Source organism: Choloepus didactylus, chromosome 13 (assembly GCF_015220235.1).
Source record: "Choloepus didactylus isolate mChoDid1 chromosome 13, mChoDid1.pri, whole genome shotgun sequence".
In the NCBI taxonomy this organism is placed as follows: domain Eukaryota; kingdom Metazoa; phylum Chordata; class Mammalia; order Pilosa; family Megalonychidae; genus Choloepus; species Choloepus didactylus.
In genome coordinates this window covers 14,491,003-14,518,328 of record NC_051319.1, presented here as the reverse complement: position 1 = coordinate 14,518,328, position 27,326 = coordinate 14,491,003, and the positions used below count along the sequence as shown (strand labels likewise).

The 27,326-nt window shown below is 35.6% G+C and overlaps 1 protein-coding gene across 3 annotated transcripts in view; it reads left to right on the top strand.

Annotated features, from left to right (window-relative positions):
* AP3B1 (adaptor related protein complex 3 subunit beta 1) overlaps positions 1-27,326 on the top strand; it is a 405,767-nt gene that overhangs the window by 229,812 nt on the left and 148,629 nt on the right. For all 3 annotated transcript variants that reach the window (XM_037800786.1, XM_037800788.1, XM_037800789.1), the window contains exons 12-14: positions 11,538-11,600; positions 14,282-14,414; positions 22,642-22,751. In XM_037800786.1, coding sequence (XP_037656714.1) covers positions 11,538-11,600; positions 14,282-14,414; positions 22,642-22,751 — 306 coding nt within the window. The remainder of the gene's footprint in view (positions 1-11,537; positions 11,601-14,281; positions 14,415-22,641; positions 22,752-27,326) is intronic.

Sequence of the window (27,326 nt, the reverse complement as noted above, 5' to 3'; positions counted from 1 at the left end):
AATAGGGAAAGAATGGATAACTATTCAATAAATATTGGAATGGATAGTTATTCAGATGAAAACTGAATTTAATCATAAAATCTAAGATACAGCCAAATTGGAGACAGTATTTCAAAATAACTGATCTGTAATCATCAAAAGTGTCAAGGTCACAAATGTCAAAAGAAAGACTGAGGAATATTTCATGCCGTAAGAGACTGCAGAGAGAGCTAAATATATTATAAACAAAAGAAGTTCCTTGTCTTCTTTTGCAAAGCGGGTTTATTTCTGAGCATTTAACTTAAGTCAGCTGTTTATATTTCTATCCTTTGAAGATAATATGGCAGTTTCTGGTTGCTTTTAAGATCATTTCTCTGTTTTTTATGTCCTGCAATCTGTATATGGATTTCATTCTGTTTTACCCTCCTTGTGATTAGTTTTCTAGATCTGAAAATACTCAGCCATTTTTCTCCTCAAATATTGTGTCTTCATCATTCTCACTATTATCCCCTTCTGGAATTCTGATACAAAATGTTAGAACTTCTTATCTGCTTTCTGTCTTCTACCTTTTATTTTCTCTTTGTCTGTCTTTGCTGATTTGGGTAGATTTTTTATCCCATCTTCCAGTTTATTTTGCCCCCTGTAGAAGTGTCTTATATGCTTTTTAAATTATTTTTATTTTCTTATTTGATTTTTATTTCATCCATTGAGTTCTTATTTTTAGTTTTTACACTTTTTGTTATTAGATTCTATTTGGTTCTTTTTTTTTAATTTAATAAATTTTATTTTGAAATAAATTCAATCCTACAGGAAGAGTTGCAAAAACAGTACAAACCCCATACATAGAACTTCATCATACCCCAACCCCCCTCCCCTGATACCCCGATCTGCCACCTTTAACATCTAACACACCACCATTTCTCTTTCCCTCCCTCCCTCCCTATCATCCATCATCTATTACTCTGTCCTCTGAACGTATGAGAGCAAGCTGCACATATCTTAGAATAAACAGTATAATTCACATATACCCTTCCCATGGACAAGAACATTCTTTTATAGAATCTCATTAAGCACAGCTAAGAAGTTCAAGAAATTCAACATTGATACAAAGCTTACATTCTGTATTTCCTTTTTTTTTTTTTTTCTTATGTCACAACTGTGTCCCTTTGAGCCTCCTGTCCTCCATCCTCAGATCCCATTCAGGATCATCCTTGGCATTCAATTGTCATCTATTTAGACTGTCTTTTTTTTTTTTTTTTTTTTTTCCAATTGTAGAAACATATATACAGCCTAAATCTTCCCATTCCACCCCCTCCCTAGCATTCCATTAGGGGGATTAATCACATTTAGAATGTTGTAATGCTATCACCTTCCCATCATCCATTACTAGAAATCTCCCTTCACCTCAAATGGCAACCCTACACTCATTTCTTAACTCCCCATTGCCCCTTCCCCCACTTCCCATAACGCATACTCTACTTTTCATCTCTATGGTCATATTCTCTCATAATTTCTTTGTGTTTACTGTGGGGCTTAAATTTCACCTCTTAAATCCATAACAATCTTGGTTTTCTTTGATACCAACTTACTTCAATAGGACCCATAAACTATGTTCCTTTACTCCTCCATTCCCCCACCTTTATATAATTCTTGTCAAAAATTACATATTTTACATTGAGTCCCAAACCACTGATTTGTCATTAGAGTTTATGTACTTTATATTCTGTAGGAAGTGAATAGTGGCGTTACAAATCAAAAATTATTTACTTCTATTTGTATTCCATTGTGGTCAGAGAATGTGCTTTGAATATACTCAATTGTTTTTTGTTTTATTTTTTTAATTTATTGAGGCTTGTTTTATGTCCCAGCATATGGACTATTCTGGAGAAGGGTCCATGATCACTAGAGAAAAATGTGTGTCTTAGTGATTTGGGATGTAAGGTTCTATATATGTCTGATAAAATTCTCTATATCTCTGTCTCCTTTCTTTGTTTCTCTGTTGGTAGGCCTCCTTTAGTATCTGAAGTGGGGCAGGTTGTTTATTGGCAAAATCTCTCAGCATTTGTTTGTGAAAAATTTAAGCTCTCCCTCAAATTTGAAGGAGGGTTTTGCTGGATAAAGTATTCTTGGTTGGAAATTTTTCTCTCTGAGAATTTTAAATATGTCATGCCACTGCCTTCTCACCTGCACGGTGGCCACTGAGTAGACACTACTTAGTCTTATGTTGTTTCCTTTGTATGTGGTGACTTGCTTTTCTCTTGCTGCTTTCAGAACTTGCTCCTTGTCTTCAGTATTTGACAGTCTGATCAGAATATGTCTTGGAGTGGGTTTATTTGGATTTATTCTATTTGGAGTTCACTGGGCATTTATGCTTTGTGTATTTATATTGTGTAGAAGGTTTGGGAAGTTTTCCGCAACAATTTCTTTGAATACTCTTTCTAGACCTTTACCCTTCTCTTCCCCTTCTGGGACACCAATGAGTCTTAAATTTGGACGTTTTATTTTATCTATCATATCCCTGAGATCCATTTTGATTTTTTCGATGTTTTTCTCCATTCTTTCTTTTGTTCTTTCATTTTTTGTTCTGTTGTCCCCTGTGACACTGAATCGTTGTTCAACTTCCTCTAATCTTGTATTATAAGTATCCAGAGTCTTTTTAATTTGGCCAACAGTTTCTTTTATTTCCATAAAGTCTTCTCTTTTTTTATTTACTCTTGTAATTTCTTCTTTATGCTCTTCTAGGCTCTTCTTTATGCCCTTTATATCCTGTGCCATGCTCTCATTTTTTGACTGTAGTCCTTTGATTAATTGTGCCAAGTACTGTGTCTCTTCTGATTATTTGATTTGGGTATTTGGGATTGGGTTCTCCATATCGTCTGGTTTTATCAAATGCTTTAAGATTTTCTGTTGGTTTTGGCCTCTTGGCATTTGCTTTGCTTGATAGCTGTGATCTTCCAGGACCTCTGCAGAGGGAAGGCTGTGCTACGTCACAAGTGCGCACCTTCCTTCAAGGGAAGCCCTGGGCTTCCAGGCCATGCAGGGGCACTCCCAGCCTCATGCAAAAATGGCTGAATGGGGCGTCTCAACCCCCCGCATTTCGCACAGCTCTGCCTTCCCAGCTCCAGCACAACTAGCTATGGGTGCACCCTAGACCACTGTCCATAGCTGATATTGTGGTGTGTATGCGGTGCTGTGGGATACACTCCCTGTCAGACTGGGTTTCCTGGTGTGGCTCTGAGCTGTGGGTGCAGCTGGGCAGGGGTGTCGCCAGCATGCCGGAGAGCTGGCTGCAAGGGGCACGGTTTCTTTTTCCTTTGGCTTTCCCCTCTGTCCCTCTGGCCCCGGGACAATCAGCAGTGGGTGTGGGGAGGGCTGTCCTCCACGCCAGACACCGCGGCTTTGGCTACAGCCTGCTCCTGCAGTGCTTCACTGCACGGTTCTCACTGCCACATCTGCAGCCACTCCTGGGATTTTTTTTTTTTTTTTTTTTGTAAAGAAAGAACTAGTCCATCTCCAAACGCCAACCCACAGTTTCCCCACACCACAGCATGGCCACGGGACTTTCAGCTGGCTTACTCACTCGTTTCGAATGCAGACTCCCGGTTTCACCAAGTGCACAGTCCCTGTGATTTTAGCAGAGCTTGTCCAGCTGGTGCATCGCTGAAAGTGGTGTTCTGGGTCACTTTCTGGTTTTTATCTACTATTTTTCACGGAGGTGTTTTTTGCCCTGTCTCACCTAGTCGCCATCTTAGGTTCTCCTCTCAGTTTGTTTTTTTTAAATCTTTTTAAGAAGTCTCATATTGTGAAGTTTCTCTCATTTCTTTAAGTAAAATAAGTATGGCTATTTATTTTCTTTTTCTGATATTTTTTTGTTGTTTTCCTCTTAGTTTTGAGTTGTTGGACCTCATTATATATTCTGGATACAAGTTCCTTGGCATAAACAGCTACTATGCCTTGTTTTAAGATTTCCTTAATGATATTTTTTTTTAATTTTCTTAATTTCTTTTTTTTATAATATTTTTGTGGTAAAATTTACATAACATGAAACTTACCATTTTAATCTTTTCTAAATGTACAATTAGTGGCATTAAGGACATACACAATGTTGTGTAATCATCACCACTATTTCTAGAACATTTTCATCATGCCAAACAAGCTCTGTACCCACTAAGCAGTAATTCCTATTGTGAATTAATGCTGCTGTGAACATTGATATACAGGTATCAGTTTGAGTCCTTGCTTTCAGTTCTTTTGAAATCTTACAAAGTATCTTCTCCAACCCTTGGGGAATGAGGGAAGCTAGAAGTCAAGAACAAGAGGAAAACTAGAAAATTCACCAGTATGTGGAAATTAAATAACATATGGTTGAATACTCAGCGGGTCAAAGAAGAAATCACAGGGAAATCACAATATTCTTAGAGATGAGGGAAAATGAAAAAACAGCATACCAAAACTTATGGGATACAGTAAAGGTAGTGCTTAGGGGGAAATTTACAGCTATATATGCCTGCATTAAAAAAAAAAGAGAGGAAGAAAGATCTCAAATCAGTCTTGAGGAACTAGAAAAACATGAGCAAACTATACCCCAAATGAGCAGAAGGAAGGAAATAACAGAGTAAAAAAGCAGAGACTAATGAAATAGAGAGTAGAAAAACAATAGAAACATCAAAGTTTAAAGTTTACGCTTTGAAAAGATCAATAAATTTGATAAACCTTTAGTTAAATTGACAAGGATAAAAGAGAGGTGATGCAAATAACTGAAGTCAGAAATGAATGTAGAGACATTATTACTGACTTTACAAGATACTATGAGTAGTTATATGCCAATGAATTAGATAGCCTATATGAAATGGGCAACTTCCTAGAAACACACAAATACTTAAACTGACTCAAGAAGAAATAGAAAATCTCAGCAGATGTATAGCAAGTCAAAATACTGAATTGGTAATCAAAAACCTCCCATCAGAGAAAAACTCAGGACCAGATTACTTCAGTGGTGAATTTTATGAAATATTTAAAAAGAGATTAATACCAATCCTCAGACTCTCCCAAAAACTGGAAAAGGAGGGAATACTTCCAAACTTATAATGTGAGGCTAGCATTACCCTAATACCAAAGCCAGATAAAGATACAACAAGAAAAGAAAATTGCAGACCAATATCCCTTGTGACGTAGATGTGAACATCCTAAACAAAGTACTCGCAAACTAACTCCAACAATATGTTAAAAGAGTTATGCACCACAGCCAAGGAGGATTTATCCCAGGAATGCAAGGGTGGTTCAACATTAGAAAATCAATCAAAGTAATATACCACAGTAATAGAATGAATTGAAAATATAAATGATCAACTCAGTTGATGCAGAAAAAGCAGTTCACAAAATCCAGGATAGAAGGGAACATCCTCAACATGAAAAAGGATATATGAAGAACCCATAGCTAATGTCATACTCAATGGCAAATGACTGAAAGCTTTCCCCCCGAGATCAGGAACAAAACAAGTATGCTGACCTCCACCATTGCTATTCAACATTGTTCTGGTATTTCTAGCCAGAGCAGTTAGGCAAAAACAAGAAATAAAAGGCATCCAAATTGGAAAGGAAGAAGTATATCTATCTCTGCTGGCAGATGACTTGATCCTATATACAGAAGATCCCAAAGACTCCACAAGAAAGCTATTAGATAAATGAATTCAGAAAAGTTGCAGATAACAAGCTCAATGCACAAATATTACTTGGTTCTATACACCAGAAATGGACAATCCAGAAAATAAATTGAGAAAATAATTCCATTTACAAAATCATCTTGGATAATAAAACACCTAGGAATACATTTAACCAAAGAGGTGAAAGACTTACACACTGAAATCTACCAAAGGGTGCTGATAGAAATTAAAGATCTAATTAAATGGCACTACACTCCATGCTCATGGGATGGAAGACTTTAATATTGTAAGATGCCAGTACTACTTGAAGCATTCTATACATTTAATGCAACCCTACCAAAATTTCACCAGCATTTTTTGCAGAAATGGAAAGCCAGTCCTCAAATTAACAGTTTCTTTTGAAGAGGAGTTTTCTATTTTGATGAAGTTATTTTATCAATATATATCTTTTTGTAGTCAGTGCTTTTTGCAGCCTAAGAAATCTTTGCTTACCTCTTCTGTGTTTCCTTCTATGGTATTCATTGTGTTAGCTTTCACATTTAGGGCTTTTATCCATTTTGAATTAATTTTTCTATTAGTGTAAGTAATGATCAATTTCCATCTTTACCTCCTATGAATATGTATTTATTCCAGTATCATTTGTTAAAAAGACTATCCTTTCCCCACTAGAGTTTCCTTGGCATATTTATCAAAAAGCACTCAGCCTACTTATAAATATGCCTAAGAGTCACCCCCCAGAGAACCTCTTTTGTTGCTCAGATGTGGCCTCTCTCTAAGCCAACTCTGCAAATAAATACTACCCTCCCCCCTATGTGGGACATGACTCCTAGGGGTGTAAGTCTCCCTGGCAACGTGGCACGTGACTCCCAGGGATGAGCCTGAGCCTGGCACCGTGGGGTTGAGACTCCCTTCTTGACCAAAAGGAGGAAAAGAAATGGAACAAAATAAAGTTTCAGTGGCTATGATATTTCAAACAGAATCAAGAGGTCATTCTTATGCATTATGTAAACAGTCCTTTTTAGTTTCGAGTGTATTAGAATAGCTAGAAGGAAATACCTGAAACTGTTGAACTATAATGCATTAGCCTTGATTCTTGATGATAAATATATAAGTATATAGCTTTTATGGGGTGACCGTTTCATTGTGAAAACCTTGTTGACTGACATTCCCTTTAACCAGTGTATGGGCAGATGAGTAATAAAATAAAGACCAATAAATAAATAAATATTAGAGGGGTATGGAGTATGGGATGTTTTGGGTGTTCTTTATTTTTATTTTAATTTTTCGGAGTAATAAAAATGCTCTAAAATTGATTGTGGTGATGAATGCACAACTGTATGATGGTACTGTGAGCCACTACGTGTATCCTTTGGATGGATTATATGGTGTGTGAATATATCTCAGTAAAATTGTATTATTAAAAAACAAAATAAAACCATATCACCTAACAACTCTGGGCAAGTGGCATTAGCTGAGTAGTAAAATGTCTACATAGCATGATTTGTGAAGGGATATTCCTGAAGGCTTATCCTTTCCAAACTATCAATTCACCCAACTAACTGCCTGTCATTAGCCTGGAATTTCATCATGAGGAGTTAATTCCTTTGATTCCTTCAATGAGACTTTAGGAACCCATTGGAAGGGTATTCATCAATTGTTTATTATTTCCATCTTATCATGAAATCATTTAACCTGTGTTATCAGAGGAAGCCAGGGAACAACTCACCTCGTCAACATAAATGAGGTAGAGTAAAATGACTATGAAGTCAGAGGTTGTAGGTCTGACCCCGGGCCACCCATTTCTAGCTGTATGGCCTTTGGGAAATTAATTATCTTCCTCAAGTTTCACTTACCTCATCTGTGAAATGGAGCATCTCATTTAGATATTGTGAAAAGCCAATAAAATGATATTTGCAATAACAGTAAAAGCAATCAACTACGTATATGTTGGTCTGTTTCTGAGCTGTTATTATGTCATTGATCTCTCTCTGTTCTTACAATACCACACTCCCTTGATTACTGTAGTGTTATAGTAATTCTTGAAATCTTCTCCTTTATTCTTTTTCAGAATTGTTTTTGGTATTCTCAGACCATATATTTTAGAGTCAGTTTATGACTTTAAACAAAAGTCTGCTGAGATTTTGATTGGAATTTCATGGGATCCATAAATCCATTTACATAGAGTAACTTCTTAAAAATATCATGTCCTTCTATCCGTGAGCACAGTATATCTCTCCGTTTATTCAGATTTCATCATCTTGGCAATGATTTTTAGTTTTCATCGTACGAGTCCTGTGTGTATTTATTAAATTTATCCCTATGTATTTTATATTTTTGGATACTCTAAAACTGTTTTTAATTTCATTTCATTTTGCTCTTTTCTAGTACTCAGAAATCCATTTGACTTTTGTGTATTGATTGCGTCTGTTATTCCTTTGTACCTAAGAATATCATCTGCTATGGAAAGAGTATAATGTCTTTCTTTCCAATCTGCATGCCTATTACTTCTTTTTCTTGCCTTATTGGACTGGATTGAACCTCCAGTACAATGTTGAGTAGAGGTGGTGAGATGTACATTCTTGTCTTGTTCCCAGTCTTAAGGAAGAATGGATTTGTTCTTTCACCAGTAAGTATGATGTTAGCTGTAGGGTTTTCATAGATGCTCTTTGTCAGAATGAGGAACTTCCCTTCTAGTCAGTTTGCTGAAAATTTTTCTCATGAATATGTGTTGAAATTTTTTCAAGTGTTCTCTCTGCACCAATTGAGATGATTATGTGTGTTTTTTCCTTTTTCATTTTGACAGTTTGATGAATTACACTCACTGATTTTCAAATGTGAAATCAGCTGTGCAATCCTGGAATTAGCTTTACATGGTCAGGATGTACCCTTCTTTTTACTCATTGCTGGATTTGATTTGCTGGTGTTTTGTTTCTTTGTTTTTTTTTAATTAGAGAATTTTAGGTTTACAGAAAAATCATGCAGAAGTTCTCATATATCCGTTAGTCTTTGTTTTTAAATTTTTTTAAAATAAATTTCTTACTGTAGAATAGTTTTAGATTTATAGAAAAGTTGCAGAAATATTACAGGGAGTTCTTGGATATCCCAAATCCAGAAGCCCTTTTGTTAACTGATTTGTTAATATTCTGTTGAGAATATTTTTATCTTTGATCGTGAGGGTTACTGGTTCATAGTTTTCTTATAATGTCTGTGTTTGGTATTGGTATCAGGTATTTCTAGCTTCGTAAAATAAATTGGGAAATATTTCTTCCTGTTTTCTGAAAGACTTTGTGTAGGTTTTATATTATTCCTTTCTTAAATGTTTGGTAGCATTCACAAGTAAAGGCATTTGGGCCTGGAATTTTATCTTTTGGGAGAATTTTATTATGAATTCAATTTCTTTAATAGATAAAGGGCCATTCAGATTTTCTTTTTTCTTATGTCAGTTTTGATAATTTGTGTCTTTCAAGGAATTTGTCTATTTCGTTCAAGCTGCTGAATTTATTGGCATAAAGTTGTTCATAATATTTCTTTATTATCTGCTTAATGTCTGATGAACTCATAGTGGTGTCCTCTCTTTCATTCCTGACATGGATAATTTGTTCCTTCCCTCTTTTTTTCTTGCTCAGTCTATAATGTACAAACCTGCTTTTGGTCCCACTGATTTTTCTCTGTTGTTTGTTTTCAATTTTGTTGATTTGTTCTTTTCCTAGCTTCTTAAAGTGGAAGCTTAGATCACTGATAACAGACCTTTTTTCTTTTCTGCTATAAGCATTAAAGCTCTTAATTTCCCTCTGAGCACTTCTTTAACTGGATCCCACCAATTTTTATTTATTCTTTTTCATTTTCATTCTGTTTAGCTGTGTAACTTCTCTTGTGATTTCCTCTTTGACCTATGGGATCCCTGGAACAGCGTTGTCTAATTGGCAGATATTTGGGATTTTTTCTAGATATTTATCTGTTGCTAATTTATAATTTAATTATATGGTTACGGAACCTTCTCTTTGTGTTTTCAAATTTGTAAAATTTATTGAGACTTGTTTTATGACCAGCACATGGTCATAAGATCTTGATGAATATTCCAGGTGTACATGAAAAGAATGTGTATTTTGATCTTTTGGGTGGAGTACACTATAAATGTCAATTCGATGCTATTGATTTATAGAGTTTTTCAAGACTTCTATATTTTATTGACTTTATTTCTATCATTTATTGAGAAGAGAATGTGAAATATCTGTTATTTTGTATTTGTTACTCCTTCAGTGTCAGTTTTGCCTCACATTTTAAATACTCTATTATTTTTACATACGTATTTAGGATTGTTTTGTCCTCTTGATGTTACCATGTTATCATTAGGAAATGCCCTTGTTTTTCTCTGGTGATGCTTATTTTTCTGAAGTTTACTTTGTTTGATATTAATATAGTCACTGTAGCTTTTTTATAATGATTGCTTTTATGGTATATCTTTTTCCATTCTTTTACTTTTAGCCTATCTTTATTTTCATACTTAAATAAGGTTTATTTTAGACAGTTTGCTTTTGTATCCAGTCTGACAATTTCTGCCTTTTAATTGGAGAGTGTAGATCATTTTCTTTAATGTAATTATTAAAAGGTGTTTATGTCTGCATCTTGTGCTTTGTTTTCTGTTTTGTTCTCTGTTCCATTTTTCCTTTTCCTTACCTCCCTTCAAATTAATTCAATATTTTTTGAGTAAAAAGTGCAGTATTTTTAGCAAGCCTGTTGGAGACGGACTTTTTTTTTTTTTTTTTTTTTTTTGAAGGATAGTAGTTTTTTCCTTTTTATTTTTATTGTGGCAGCGTAAGTTCCCCTTTCAACCATGTTCATGTATACAACTCAGTGATATCAGTTACATTCACAGTATTTTGTTATCAACACCAGTCTATTACCAAAACTTTTCTTCACCCCAGACACCAACTCTGTATCCATAAGATACATTACCCACTTCCATAGTAACCTGTAATCCACTTTCTGCCTCTATGTATTTGCTTGTCTAGGTATTTCATTTTAGAGGAACCATTCAATATTTTTCCTTTTGTTTCTGGCTTTTTCACTCACCATGATGTTTTCAAGGGTTCGTGCATGGTGTAGCATGTATCAGATGAAATACAGTTTTTTTTTTATTCATTTTATTGAGATATATTCACACACCACACAGTCATACAAATCGTACGTTCGATTGTTCACAGTACCATTACATAGTTGTACATTTGTCACCAAAATCAATCCCTGACACCTTTATTATGACACACACAAAAATAACAAGAATAATAATTAAAGTGAAAAAGAGCAATTACAGTAAAAAAGAACACTGGGTGCCTTTGTTTGTTTGTTTCCTTCCCCCATTTTTCTACTCATCCATCCATAAACTAGACAAAGGGGAGTGTGGTTGGAGATGGACTTTTATTTGCCCTTTTCTTATATCTACAAATCCAGAAGAGAGAAATTTAAATGTCCAAATATTTGTGATAGTAGGAGGCAGGAGATCAAATCAAGAGAATGAATAGGTGTCTAGATAATAGAGGTATTGTAATGGGGGTCAAGTTGTTTTCTAACTTTATAATAAAAGTGAAAAGGAGTCCAACTAGTTTAAGTTGTTTAGGTTAATTAGATATAAATTATTAAGCTAGATCAATTAGGGAAATGTGGGATTCTCTTTTTCCTAGTTATTTTTGAAGAACTGTGTAACCATTTAATGTTTATTTGTGGATACAGGCTTAAATTAACATGTTAATAAATATTGTGTTAAAATAATACAATATTTATGACTGATTTTTTTGAAACCTGAAATTACCTTTCTGTTAACTGCCTACCCTCTATTAAATGCATCTTTTTTAGTTGTATTTTAAAATGTTTGTTCTCTCTTTTTTCCTACCATAGCTTGAAATTCTGACAAACTTGGCAAATGAAGCCAACATATCAACTCTTCTTCGAGAATTTCAGGTTTGTGTACGATACTAATTATGAAATCATTTCTAAAACGTGTTCAATTTTATGTTAAATATGCATCTTTCTCAATTTAGAAATATATAATTGTGTAAATAAAACAGTAGTTTGGGACAAGATTGACAACTAAGAAATTTATACATTTTCCAAAAAAATATTAACTACAAATTTATTATTTAAGTGAAATGCAATAGTATTTAGTTCATGTTTTCATAGAATTTGATAAATTTTGGTTTATAAATCTGTACTTTTTATAAGAAATTATGTTACTGGTAAGGATTCTATTTCTTTGTGCTGTCATCATCTATGCTCTGCACTAATGAAAATAGCTTCATTTCCTACCTGCTTGTCCCTTTTTGATTGACTTATCAGTTTTAGGCACTTGTCCCTTAACCTCATGTCGAGCTTTTTAAAAAAATATTAGCTTAAAATTGCTCCACCATAATTTTGTTTTGTTTTGTTTTTGTATTGATTTGTTTTTTGGTACATTTTAAAACCATAAGTGCAGATAGATAGCTGCCTCTGGGTTCCATACCCCTCAAAAGTATTATTCAAAAATTACTTCATAGACATTATGTCCTTTATGATGGAAGCGTCAGCTCTGAAGACTTAGTGATAGAGTACAACAGTAGAAAACCTCATGTCAGTATTATAAGCTTTACATCTCATCAGCAGTTTTTTTCACAAGAATATACCACATGCTGCACACTAACCACTGGTAGAGTTTTGATCAACCTCCAAGTTTTTTATAGATATAATTTTTGTTGCCATAATCCTTCCATATGTCCATATTATGTTTCTCTTTAGCTGTACAGATACTGTTTCTTTCTAGATGTGTAATTTTATGAATTTATTCTTTTTTCAGGAGTAGAACAATATTATATATTACTGGTTTATGATTTCATAACCAGACTACTGTATTTTCATCCTGTATTTTTTGCTAAAAAATTCCTCATAAAATTATTGTGTCTTGGTTATCCTCTCGTATCTGTAACTAGAAAATATTGTATCTCAAGCTCTAACCCAGTAAACTACAGCTATTGAACATTGCTTGAAACTGATTTCTACTTCATTCTTATGATTTTGTTTATTTATTTTTAAGTTTTTAAAATTTTGGTTTAAGTGTTTACAATTTTCCCTTTTCCTGTTGTCCTTTGAAACCTCTTTGGGTGTCCTTCTGCTGCCCAATTTCTGCTTTGGTCAAATCTACTGAGGTTATAAAAAGGGGAACTCGGGTAATTTTATGCAGTGTTTTGTTGTACACACTAGACAATTTTATGCAATGTTGAGTTATAATTTTATACAGTGATTAGTTGTACACACTAGAGTTGTTTTCAGGATAGCAGCCATCCAGTCATTTCATTTAATATCAAGATATTTTAAAAAGTCCATTTTGGGGGCAAACATTAATATATTCTTTCTTCATGTCTATTTTTATCGCTATCTGTATTTACTACTTATTTCAGTGCTTATGAATTATGTTCATAAATGTGTATAGTTTGCTTATAATAACTTTTTGAGTAAAATAAGGAATTTTTCAAAGACCTACATACATACATATATGGACTTTTTTCAGTTTAAGAAATTAGGTAATCTACCTGGAAACAGTTTTAAAAGCAATTAATCTGGCCTACACAGAAATAAGAGAGTTTAATTTGTTTAATGTATTTCTTCAATATTTAATCATCTTCTTTGTGCCATTTCTACTAAATTTGTATATTTTTTGAGGTATCCTTAGATTTTCTTCCCCATTTGTCATTTAAGCAACATTTAAATATATATCCTTTTTTTGCATTTTAGATAATCATGTTTTCATTCTTCATTGTATACTTCTCATTTGAGGTTGGGAATTTTAAAAAATTCCGTTTGAAAATAGAATTTTAAAAATGAAAATATAAATATGCATGCAAAAATACATTCATTTATATAAACAATAGAACTTAGTTTTTAAAGTATGAAAGTTATCAATGTGAAATTCTTTAGTGCTATTACTAATTTTGTAAAGATCTTTTAACTTCTTATTGTTAAATTAGTGATTTATTTCATTTTTAAGACTGTATAAGCATACAAACATTTTACAGTGTATGTTTTAAAGCATACTTCCAAAGAAAACCTATTGCAAAAGTATAGCATTTATTTTGTTGTAAAATAAATAGTTCTGAATTATTTATTGAAATGCTGCTCACTGCAGCCATAGTTCTAGTATTATTTGGATATAATTTTGAAAATGAAATGCTTGTCAGTAGCCTATTGGTCGTTTTTCTCCTCCCAATTTTTAGGTTTAATTTCTCTATAAAGCATCCTTTTTTTCATAGACTCACAGATGCTGCTGGTTAAATGAACTGAAACCTCCAAACAGAGAGTTCTCATCATCTCCTTCCACATTGCACTTAAAGTAATTATTGTCATTGGGTGACTGCTCCATACTGTTTTGGAGTCACAAGTCAGTATGGCCACAGGTGATTGAAACTGGCTTGAAAATGTGCCTTTTCTATAGGCACAGTCTTTATCTGAAAAACAAAACTAACTTAAGCTATCATTAGTTGGACCTCCTTTTGAATAAAGATGAGAAAATTATATATTCTAAAATGCTTATATATTGGAAAATATTAATATAATAGTGTTTGTTCACTTGATAGTAGCAATGTGCAAACTAATTGAAAAAATATATTTTTTAGACCTATGTGAAAAGCCAGGATAAACAATTTGCAGCAGCCACTATTCAGACTATAGGCAGATGTGCAACCAACATCTCAGAAGTCACTGACACATGCCTCAATGGCCTGGTGTGTCTACTGTCCAACAGGGATGGTAAGTTCATTTTCAAGTAATTTATGAAAATATTCTTCTTGGTATGATTTACAGATGGTAACATTTTTAGCATTGCATTTTTGTTTTTCCTGTTTGTCAACAATATAGTTACGATGAGTAACATTTTATGTTCGAAACATGTGCATGTGCGCACAGACACATTAGTAAATTAGATAATTAACATGGAAACAGTATTTATCTTGCCTAAACAGAACTAAAAGAGTGTAATTTGTTTATTTTACTTCTTCACAATTTAGTCACCTTCATTGTACCTTTTCCACAAAGGTGCTATTTTAATGTTTTTCAATGTCATGTCAGTTGTGCATAATATTGGTTCACCTGCAGAGGGTGCTAAAAGCAGGCAAATGACTATAACATGGAGAGTGACTAGATGAAAAAGTATGTTAAATGTATACATTCAGTTTTTTTTTTTTTAAATAGAAATTCATCTAATAATTTTATATTCAAGGGGAACTAGAGTTGAAAGTCATCAATCTGGAGCAACGTCATGTTTTTAAGCCAAACAGTATCTAAACATTTTGTAAAACTGGATAGGTAATATCCAGTAAAACCTGTAATCTTAGATTTCGTGCTATTCTGTGTTAAAATGTCAGTTATTTCTATGGATATGGTCTTAGAATACATTAGAGACCCATTTGGAGACAGAAGAAAAAAATGAGTCAACTTTTACCTTTTAAAATAATTTATTTAAAGGAATTTTATTATAATTCTTTATTTGTTTAAAACAACAGATTCTTTTTAGGAAAAGCGAATTGTTTGTGGAAAATCATTGAAATTATTTGTGGTATTCTGTGTATAATTATGTCATGTATAAACACAGGTATGTATGACATGGCTGCCATGAGGTAAAACATAATAAAATTGATTATTTTTTTTATTTTATTTGAAAAAATAAATTTTCACTAAAAGAGCCCTGTTATCCCTCATTGTCTTGTCCTACATGTAAATGTCTTTAGGAAATTGTAACCTAAGTCTTCTTTTTATTTTGAAAAAAATTGAAACAAAATTTATCCCCCACAAACATTAATTTTTACTGTGGATATAAATAAAATTACAGACTTGCACCTGTAAACTCAATAGATTATTTGGGATAGAAAACATTTTTGTACATGCAGTGTTAAAAACTTCAAATAAGTGGCAACATAAACTATCAGTGAGAGATTTTTTTAAAACTTGGCTGTGACGGTAACTAGGGGAGATAGGATGATAAATGTTACCCATTTTATCTGTTTCTGCTTTTAACAATAATTACCTTTTTTCCTCTATTTCTGTGTCACACTATAAAATGTGTCTTAAAAACATGTTTTTATTTTTCTGTATCTTCAGTAATTACTTTCTTTTGTTCAAGTAAAATACTTTCCTTGGGGGAAAAAAGAGATTCCAGAACATTAAAGATTATGAGCCAAAGTTAACCAGGGCAAGTTTTCTTTTACAATTTAGTTACCTGAGAAAAAAGCTCCAGAAATTACTTAGAATATTGATTAATTCTTTCAAAAACAAAGTATATTCTCAGTTTTATTTTTTAATCCTTTGATGTAAACTTTTCAAACTGTGTGTTTTAAAGCAATTAGTTCTATTTCAGCTTTATAACACATTAATTTCTCAAAAAATACTTTATTGATTTTGATCTATAGGATGAACATTCTACCTCCATAGCAGTTTTTAGAGAAGAATAGATTGTTTTATAATTAGATAATGAGAGACTAATATAATCTACAGTCACTCTTAAAGTGTAGGATTACTAATTTAATCTCCAATATTTAATATTTTAGGCCCATTTTTGGTATATCAAAACTTCTTCATAATCATGGGGTTTTATCTGTGATTTAAATATTAAGAAACTTAAAATTTTATTGTCCAGGTTCTGGTTGTGTAATCATCATTAGCCCATAATACCTGATTAATTAACTTGTTACCATATATGCTACATCTTTGCAGTTTGGAAATATAGCTCAGTGAGAGGTAAAGAAATAAAGAGAAAATTTATGTTAAAATCACAAACATTAAAGAAAGTAATATTTTTAACTTTAAAATGGCCCACCCTGGCAAGAGTCCTTTCCTATGAAAAGATCTTCCTTTACGAATAGATGCTATGGATGAGGCATCAGTTTCCTTGAAATCCGGAAGATCTTTTGAGGCTCTGAGAATTGGTGATTCTTGGATTTTTTGGTGAGATGAGTACCTCATTATCTCTTCGGTTCATATATCTTAAAAACCTCAGTGACAGTATTTAGATTCCACTGTTTTTAAATATATTTAATATATTCCTCTTGGTTCTGTATTTTTTTGGTTTTTGTTCTTTTTAAATATTGACTTCTCCCTTCCTGGCATGGGGAGGTCCTTTCTAAGCAGATGTGAAGCTTGCCCTAACACAGTCCATTTTCACTATCTAAGATTAATTTGATAAACAGATATCCTTAGGACCTTTAGGGGAAATCTACATTTCAGTTGGTTTTGGATACTTTAATTTCCTAAGGTAATTTAATTTAGATAACATATTAGCAAAATTTGCTTGTCTGAATAACCTTATTACTATCTACTGTAAACTGAGAGAATACAGCTCAAAAAATTGGGGCAGAGTACTATTAAGATTGTTGTGTTTTCTTTTTTATAATTTAGTAAGCATTTATTGAGGACTTGAATCAGTTGACTCATTAAATAAATATTGAATAGATGAAGAAGATATTCACTCAGTCTACAAAAAGTTCCTGCCCTCACAGAGCTCACAATCTAATGGAATTTTACAGTTATGTGAAACAAGTGTATCATAGTCCTCCCATATATTGACCACTTACTCTGTTGCCTGATATTGCTTACATACAGAACCAGACTACCTGTGTTTGAATACAAATGTTATCTTAAATAGATTACCCAATCTCCCTGTGCTGCAGATTCTTCATTTGTAAAGTGAGGCTTATCTTAAGTTTTGTTGGAGACAGGGAAGAAGCTAGGAAAGGTTCAGATCATAGGATGATGTTGAATGTCTGGTGGTGTAACACCACTTTGTTGAAGTTTTTTAAAAACAAGAGGTAACTCATTTTTAAAGGAAAAGAAGAATTTAATTACCTCAAGGGAATGAGAAGTCCCCTGTGGTAGGCAAAATAATGACCTCCCCAGAATGTCCAAGTTCTAATCCCTGGAACCTGTGAATATGTTGCTTACATGACAAAAGAAACTTTGCAGATATGATTAAATTAAGGATCCTGAGATGGGAAGGTCACAAGGGTCCTTATAAGCAAAGCGGAAAGCAGGAGAATCAGATGATGAAAGAAGTCAGAGGTTGAAGCCCTGTGCTTCAAGGGGGCCTCCAGCCAAGGAATGCAAGCAACCTCTAGAAGTTGGAAAAGACAAGGAGCATGTTTTCCCCTAGAACCTTTGAATGGAAAGCAGCCCTGTAAGATCCATTTTGAACTTCTGACTCCAGAACTATAAAAGGTATTAAATTTCTCTTGTTAAGGCACCAAGTTTGTTGTAATTTATAACAGCAACAATAGGAAGTTAATGTAGCACCAGTGGACTAGTAATCAGCCCCTTCAGTGAAAACTTAATCCCAGAATCCCAATTTGAGGATCTATCCCCTGGAGCTACTCCCTTTACCAATTACCATGTCAGTTACGGTCCTGGCAAGAAACCGATGGCACACTCAAAAAGGATTGGATTTACAGGATTAAGGGAAACCTACAAGGTATGATGAAACACCTTGAGGCTAGCAGACTAGCAACACTGAAAGCCTTTTCCAGGGAAGGGAGGTGGGGAGTGGAAACTGTTACCAGACCCTGCAGGAGAGAGCCACTCACAGGTACTGAGACCTTCAATAGAATAAGGCCAGCACTGCCAGGGAGGCCTGGCAAAAAGTATCCAGGATATTAAATACTCTAATTACTCCTCCTTCTCCCTTAGTTCCCAGTGATGCTTACTGTTGGCTAAACTCAGAAGCCAAGGGCAAGGGTGTCTGGTTGATGAATCTACTGACATCAGTCTCTGGGGACAGAGTCAAGAAGAGGAAAATAGAGATTGGATTTATCAGAAAAAAGAAGACACTCCAACTCATAATCCCAGATCTTTCTGGCTCCAAAGTCGATGCTCTTTTTACAGTAACACCTTTCCTATTACTAATAATCCTTACTACTCACTTTTCTGGACATAACTTTTAAGGAATTTATCTTTTAGTTTGCTGTTTTCTACAGAATGGGCATTTGACTACCACTATATAATTGTTAGGAATCAAAGAAAATTATTTGAGAGCTCTGGTTAAATGCCCAAGACAAGTTCCGCCCTGATCAAGATGGTAGATTGAGATACGTCAGTGCTCTGTTCCTTCACAGGTGCTTTGCACAACCAGTGAGAACTGGTTCTAAAAGTTCAAGAAGACAGGTAAAGGTGTGCAGTAATAGAGTGAGAACCAAATAAAAAAAAAGTTCTCTTAAAAGTGGCAGGATCAGAGCCCCAAGGCCCCGGACTGGAAAAGGCAAAGTGGAAATGTGGTGGCATCTGGAGCTGGTGACCCTTTGGATACTAAGAATGGAAAGGCCCCCTTTGCTTAGCACATTGATCCAACTCAGGAAAAACTGACTCCTGCACAGCTGCAATTTATGCAGTACTTGCAGCTAGCCCAGTGGCAGAAGACTGCCACAGCGGCGGACCTGGAACTTTGTGACCAGCCTGGGCATTGGGCCCTGGTACTAGCTATTTATGGTTAAACTGTCTACTCCGTGTCCCAGGAGCATTTCCTAGATGAGCTGGAGGACGAGGCCAAAGCTGCCCAAGTCTGAACCTTGGCAGGGTTGGCAGGTCCCTGATCAGAATGGACAGTACCCACCTCCTAGCTGCTGGGGCCCCTTCACAAGGTGGATGATGCCCCATGACCCTCATAGAAATGAAGTCTATTCACATCACTGCTGGCCTTCTTACTAATCTTGGACAGAGATTGAACCAAGAGGCCAGGAACTTACACATCTATTGGTCCTTTGAAGGGAACACTGCCCACGTCACACTCACTGTGTGCTATGACCGAGCTCTTCTTGTAGTTTGTTTCCTTGTTTGACGGGTGTGCAACCCTGGCTTTTCCCTTGCTTTCTGACTTTGTGGTTTGCCCAGGGATGCAACTGTTATGGGGGTGGGGGTGGCAGCTCTGGGCAGTGTTGGAGTGTGAGGTGGGAAAGATGAGGTCAACTTGAGAATAATAAATTGAGTCATATTGCCAAAAAAAAAAAAAAAAAAAAAAAAAGTGGCAGGATCTCGTGGTACCCTAACTGGCCCTACCCCTTTATGGCTCAGCCTGGAGCCAGTGCAGATCCCTGGTCTCAGTTCCAGAGGGAGCTGAGTAACCATTGTGCACATTCTGGGAACCTGTATGTCTGACCCAGTCTGTCTCTTGGTGGTCTGAGGAACTAATTTTCCCAGAACTTGCCCTGTATGTAGAAGGCAATTCACAGATCTCTCCTACAGAACACTTTTGGAGAGTAGTCAAATTGTTCTACCTGGGGCAAGGGATTGCTAGCTATAGGAGATACAGTGTGGTGTCCAGGACTGTGAGGAAATTATTTCCTAGGGAAGAGGGTACATCTAGAACCTTGTAAATGGGGGAATTTCTAAGCCCACACAAAGACAAAACACACGCACAGAAAGGATCAAGGAGGCCTCTACTCTTTTTCTTAGATCTGTTCTCTAAACATACTATATGGATAATCCCTGAAGCAGAGCACTCAAACAGGTCAATCTGCAGAGAATGGGAAAGGTGTTTTCTGTTTTTCCTTCTTCTTTATTTTGGTTAGCTCCTGGCATTCAAGGAAAGCTCTGTCAACACCAGCTGGATACCGAACAGATGCCTCAGAGTCTAAATTCCAGCAGTGACACACTAAAATATCAAAATGTCCAGGTTTCAAAAAAGGTTACAAAATATACAAAGAAACAGAAAGCAATGGTCCAGATAAAGGAGAAGATTAAAGCATTAGAAACCAGCAATGAGGAGGACCAGAGCTGGTACATACCAGACAAAGATTTTTTAAAATGGTTCTAAATGTGCTCAGAGAGCTAAAGGAGAAGTAGACAAACAACTAAAGGAAATCAGGAAAACAATAGATGAACGCAAAGAGAATATCAATAGAAAGATGGAAATTATGGAAAGGAACCAAACAGAGCTGAAGACCACAATAACAGAAATTAAAATTTCTCTAGAGGAGTTCAGTAGCAGATTGGAGCTAGCAGAAGAAATAATCAGTGAACTTGAAGACAGTTGAAATCATTCAGTCTTGAGGAACAGAAAGAATAAAGAGATCGGAATCTAAGGAACCTGTGTACACCATCAAGCACACCAATTATGCATTATGGGAATCCCAGGAGAAGAAAGAGAAAAAGAAACAGAGTATAATCAAAGAAACAGTGGCTGAAAATTTCCCAGATTTAATGAAAGATATGAATATACATATCCAAGGTGCTCCACGAACTCCTAACAGGATAACCCAGATAGAGCCACACCATGGCATATTATATCAAACTGTTGAATGTCAAAGATAAAGAGAGAATTCTGAAGCTGCAAGAGAGTAGGAAGGTGTCACATACAAGGGAGCATCAGTAAAATTAAGTGCCCATTTCTCATCAGAAACCATGGAGGCAATAAGGCAGTGGAATTGTGTATTTAAAGTACTGAAAGCAAAAAGTTGCCAACTAGGAATTCTGTATCTGGCAAAACTGTCTTTCAAAAAAAAAAAAACAATGACAGAGACAGTAAGACACTCACAGGTAAACAAAAGCAGAGGGAGTTTGTCACCAGTCACCACTAGACCAACCCTGTAGGAGATGCTAAAGAAAGTTTTGCAGGTTGAAAGGAAAGGAAAATAGACAATAGATCAGAGTTGTGTAAAGAAATAAGGATCTCCAGTGAGGGTAATTAAGAGGATAAATATAAATGCCAATACTGTTGAATTTTTGGTTGTTACTCCATTTTTTATTTCCTACATGGTCTAAAAAACAAATGAATAAAATGTAATAAGAAATAAGTGGTTTTGGACTCATAATGTATAAACATGTAATTTATGACAAGTACTATATAAAGGTGGGGGGATGTAGGGGTACAGGAACATAGTTTGCATACTATTGAAGTTAAATTGGTATCAAAACAAATGAGGTTGCTATAAATTCAGAATGTTAAATTTAAGCCCTGTGGTAATTACAGACAAAATATTGGAGAATATGCAAGGTCATAAAGAGAGAAATTAAGAGTACAGGTTGGCAGGTACAGGGGTGGGGAGCAAGGAGCATGGAGAGTTAATGCATAATGGGTGTAGGGTTTCTGTTTGAGAAGATGGGAAAGTTTTAGTTGTAGAAGATGGTAGGGGTACTGCAATATTGTGAATGTGATTAAGCCCATTAAATGGTATGCTTGGGAGTGATTGAGATGGGAAAGTTTATATTGTATATATGTTCCCACGATTAAAAAAAGAAAAAGAGAAAGACTACAGAGACGATGAGTAAATGCAGCGCATGATCCTTGATGTGCTGTAACAAGGGAAGAGAGAAGGCTCAAAGGGACATTTGAAAAAAATTGGAATATAGACTATAAGCTTTATATTAATGTTAAATTTCTTGAACTTGATAACTGTACTTAAGGTGGTTATATAAGTGAATGTTCTTAGAAAATATACATGGCAGTAATAAGTGTTCAAGAAGCATGATGTATAAAACCTATACTCAAGCATTCAGAAAATGGTTTGATAAATAGGGAGACAGAATGATACAGCAAATGTGCTAAAATGTTAAATTGATGGATCTGGCTGTCTGGGAGGAGGAGTTAGGGGTATATTGAGTTCTCTCTTGGAGGTTTGTATTCTTTTTGTAACTATCCTGCACATTTGAAAGTTTTTAAATATAAAAAGTTAAAAAAAAAAAAGCCAAAGACAGTTGTACATTGTGGTGAGCAGCGTAATCTAAACTCGTTTTGCTTTTCTGTCCTGAACAAGGAGAAATTAGAAAAATGATATCTGAATCTAGGAGACAGCAACAGAGGTTAGAGATTAAAGTGCACTCTTCTTCTTCTACCTGTGATCATTCAAAAATCTGGAGTGTACCCTCATGTTTATAGTTTTCACACAGTCTTTTAAGGCATGTAGAATGTGTTTTGCTAACTTAACTTTACATTTTACCAAGCATATTTCATGTGAATTTTTAATTACATATAGCTAATATGAATAATTTCTGCCTTTTTCAGAAATAGTTGTTGCTGAAAGTGTGGTTGTTATTAAGAAATTACTGCAAATGCAACCTGTACAGCATGGTGAAATTATTAAGCATATGGCCAAACTCTTGGACAGTATCACTGTGAGTATTTCTTAAGATTGCCTATTGAAGTGAACTGAATTGTACTCAGTAAATTATAATTTTGTTAACATAAATGAATATCCTGAAAAAATACTGATTAAGAGAGTTGAATAGTCTGGATTCAAATCCTGGCTCTAAGATTTCACTCTGTTATAAAAGAGCATTACAAATATGGAAAAGGGGAAAGGTAGAGTGAACCCTGCCATGTTTGACTAGAATTTGAGATATTAGTATGAGCTTCATGGATGTATGTGGGTGTGTAGATGTATGTGTGTATCTGCACATGTATATGTGCACACATATGAATGTGTATTATATGCAAGCATCTGTTTCCCAGCTCTGTCCTTTGAGAGGGCCTAGAAGCAGTAACACTCCAATAGCAATGAGTGCATGTAGTGCCCAGATCTTGTATTTTTAAAAATTTTTTATTGATGAACAATTGCATACCATAAAATTTACTCTTGAAGTTTTCAGTTCAGTGGTTTTTAGTATATTCCTGAGGTTGTGCAACCATCACCACAATCTGATTCCAACACATTTTCATTATCCCTAAGAAAAAAAAACATACCATTAACAGTCATTCCCCATTCTCCCCTCAGTCCAGCCTTTGGCAACCACTGATCTACTTTTTGTCTCTGTGGATTTGCCTATTCTGGACATGTCATATAAATAGTATCATATATTATGTGGTCTTTTGGATCTGGCTTCTTTCATTTAGTATAATGTTTTCAAGGTACATCCACATTGTAGAATGTATCACTACTTCATTCCTTTTTATGGTAGATCTTGGTTTTTAATTACAATTCTCCAATAAAAGAATCAGGACTTCTTAGAGAAATGGCTGATTTCAGTGGTAGAGCAAGGAAAGAAGAGATGAGCTTGGAACATCTTGTTGAGCAACAAAAGCAAGGAATTGCTCACAGAATGATAGAGATGTGTAAAGAAGACACAAGAGCCACCTTACTGGTTAATTTGAGCAACAAAATAAATGATTGTAAAAGCATTATAAGCTTTTGCATAAATTAAGAATCTATGACTCCACACAGGAATGAATGAATGGAGGGATAAATAAGGGAGAAAGCAAAGCTTTTCCCACTGATTCAAAAACATCTAATAAATGTAGAAGGAATGATGGATTTAGAAAATTACCGTTTGCCAGCAATCTTAATGATAAATGATTCAGGCAAGAATCATTAACAAATGTTAAAACTAGTAAGTGGAGGGGGCAGGGCAAGATGGCGGAGTGGTGAGGAGCAGAATTTCGCCTCTCCCCTAGAGCAGCTGGCAGTTACCCAAGAACTATATGAAACAGTGTTTTCGGGGTCTCCAGTAACCAGTCACACATTGGACGCAAGTTTGGAATTGGAGGAAAAGCTGAGATCGCAGCGAGCATTGTAAGTTCCCCAGACCAGGGGTCTGGCGCCCCTCCCCACCCAGACCTCACAGACTGTCTTGCTGCCGGCTCCCTGAAAGAGGGGGAAAAAAAAAACCCAAAAAACAGCAATCTGCTGAGGGCAAGAAGGGAGGCTCAACCCAGCCTCAACTGCAGAATTGATTAACAAATTAATTAACTAATTTTGGGAGCTGGGGTGCTAAAGAAGGGCTGGGCTCTGAGAAGTGGGGGCATGTAAAAGTGGGCACCCATTCCCATTTTTTTTTCCCCTACATTTTTTCCCTTCTGGCTTCTCACTGATCACTTATCTTTTTGCATTTCAATAGCCCCCTGCACGGCACGACAATAGCCCACCCTGCACAGCACGGGTGGAACTGAAGCAGTTGGGGAGTAATTATCAGACAATAGCCCAAAGCATATCTTTAAATGCTCTATTCTGACACTGACAAAACTTCCAGGCTGGGGAAAGACTTTTAAAAGAGACTCTTTTTTTTTTTTCTTTTTTCTTTTTCTTGTTTTTCTTTTCTATTTTTTTTTTTTTTTAATATAAAAGTAATATATGTGGTTATTTTCTATCGGAAAGCCCAGGTTGAGGGACTAGGCTGGGCTTGGGGGGAGACAGAGTACCCACAGTGTCTTTGAGTTCCGTATTCACTACTGAAGGCCTCCACCCCCATCTTTAATTGGCAACTCAGGCTGACCAAGGAATCTACCTGGAGAGGCCCCAAAGAGGAGAGGGGAGAAGGGAATAGTGCCCCTGAGAGACAACTGGAGTTCTGAGGATTGGGAGAGTGGAGGGAGGTCCAGCTCAACTGGCAGTCCTCCTTCTGGGAACTCAGACCCCAGGGGCTGGAATTCAGATTCCAGCTTCAGTCAGCCACGCCCCTGACAGGATCAGAGTCACCAGGAGAACTAAAGTCTACATACCTCCTTACACTGGTGGGGGAGCTGCGGGCTGGCAGGCGCCACCTGCTGGACAGGAGAGGAAAAGCACCAATTCTAAAGGCCTCATAGGAGGGTCTCATTCTCAGGAAAACTCCATACCCTCCCATTGAGACCTGGGCCTCACTAGACTGGGAAAATCTGACTAGGGTCAACCATATCTGACGAGACCCACTCACAGAAAGGTTACATAGAGGCAGAGCAAGAAACAGAAAAAACAAGAGGGGAAAAATTCTGATCAACTAAATAGAACCTAAGTTAGAGGTCTAGAATAAGTTGAACTGAATGACAGAGGCCAGAGAACAAAGCCAACCAACAAGAAAACCACTAGGTAAAAGATAGAAAAGAAGCTCCAAAATAAACTAATCAAGAAAATCAGATGCCTAGACAACTTAAGATAACAAGCCATACCAGGAAGCACGAAAACATGGACCAGCCAAAGGAACAAACTAATAGCTCAGTTGAGACACAGGAGTGGAGGCAACTAATGCTAAATAAATTTGATGAAATGAAGGAAGATATAGCAAAAGAGCTGAAGGATATAAAGAAGACACTGGATGACCATAAAGAAGAATTCATAAGCTTAAAAAAACAAATGGCAGAACTCATGGGAATGAAGGCCACAATGGAGGAGATGAAAAACACAATGGAGGGACACAACAGTAGATTTGAACAGGCAGAAGAAAGGATCAGTGAACTGGAAGACAGGTCATTCGAATTCATACACACAAAAGAACAGATGGTGAAAAAAATGGAGAAATATGAGCAGGGTCTTAGGGAGCTGAGTGACAACATGAAACGCACAAATATACATGTTATGGGTATCCCAGAAGAAGAGAGGGGAAAAGGGGCAGAAAGAGTAATAGAAGACATATTCACTGAAAATTTCCCAACTCTTATAAAAGACAGAAAATTAGAGATTCAAGAAGTACAACGTACCCTAAATAGAATGGATCCCAATAGACCTACTCCAAGACACTTACTGGTCAGATTGTCCAATGTCAAAGACAAAGAGAGGATTCTGAAAGAAGCAAGAGAAAAGCGATCCATCACATACAAGGGAAGGTCGATAAGACTGTGTACAGATTTCTCTGCAGAAACCATGGAGGCAAGAAGACAGTGGCATGATAAATTTAAGATACTGAAAGAGAAAAACTGCCAACCAAGAATCCTATATCCAGCAAAACTTTCCTTCAAAAATGAGGGAGAGATTAAAACATTTTCAGACAAACAGACACTGAGAGAGTTTGTGAATAAGAGACCGGCACTACAAGAAATACTAAAGGGAGTGCTACAGGCTGATAGGAAAAGACAGGAGAGAGAGAGTTGGAGAAGAGTGCAGAAATGAAGATTATCAGGAAAGGTAAAAGGAGAGGAAAAAATAAGGTATGACATATAAATTCCAAAAAACAAAATGGTAGTAGAAAGTACTGCCCTTACAGTAATAACACTAAACGTAAATGGATTAAACTCCCCAATAAAAAGACACAGACTGGCAGAATGGATTAAAAAACAGGACCCATCTATATGCTGTCTACAAGAAACTCACTTCAGACACAAGGACAAACATAGACTGAAAGTGAAAGGTTGGAAAAAGCTATTTCATGCAAACAACAACCAGAAAAAAGCGGGAGTAGCTATATTAATATCAGACAAGTTAGACTTCAAAAGCGAAACAATTAAAAGAGACAAAGAAGGACACTATATATTAATAAAAGGGTCAATTTGTCAAGAAAACATAACAATCATAAATCTTTATGCACCAAGCCAGAATGCCCCAAAATTCATGAGGCAAACACTGCGATCACTGAAAGGAAAAATAGATACCTCTACAATAATAGTTGGAGACTTCAATAGACCACTCTCATCAATGGATAGAACATCTAGACAGAGGATCACTAAAGAAACAGAGATGTTGAATTGTATGATAAATGAACTAGACTTGACAGACGTTTATAGAACACTACATCCAACAACAGCAGGATACGCTTTTTTTTCAAGTGCGCATGGAACATTCTCTAGGATAGACCACATGTTGGGTCACAAAGCAAGTTTCAACAAATTTAAAAATATTGATATTATACAAAACACTTTCTCAGACCACAATGGAATGAATTTGGAAATAAATAAAAGGCAGAAGGTCATAAAACTCACAAACATATGGAGGCTAAACAACACCCTCTTAGAAAACCAGTGGGTAGAGGAAGAAATTACAAGAGAAATTAGTAAATACCTCGAGG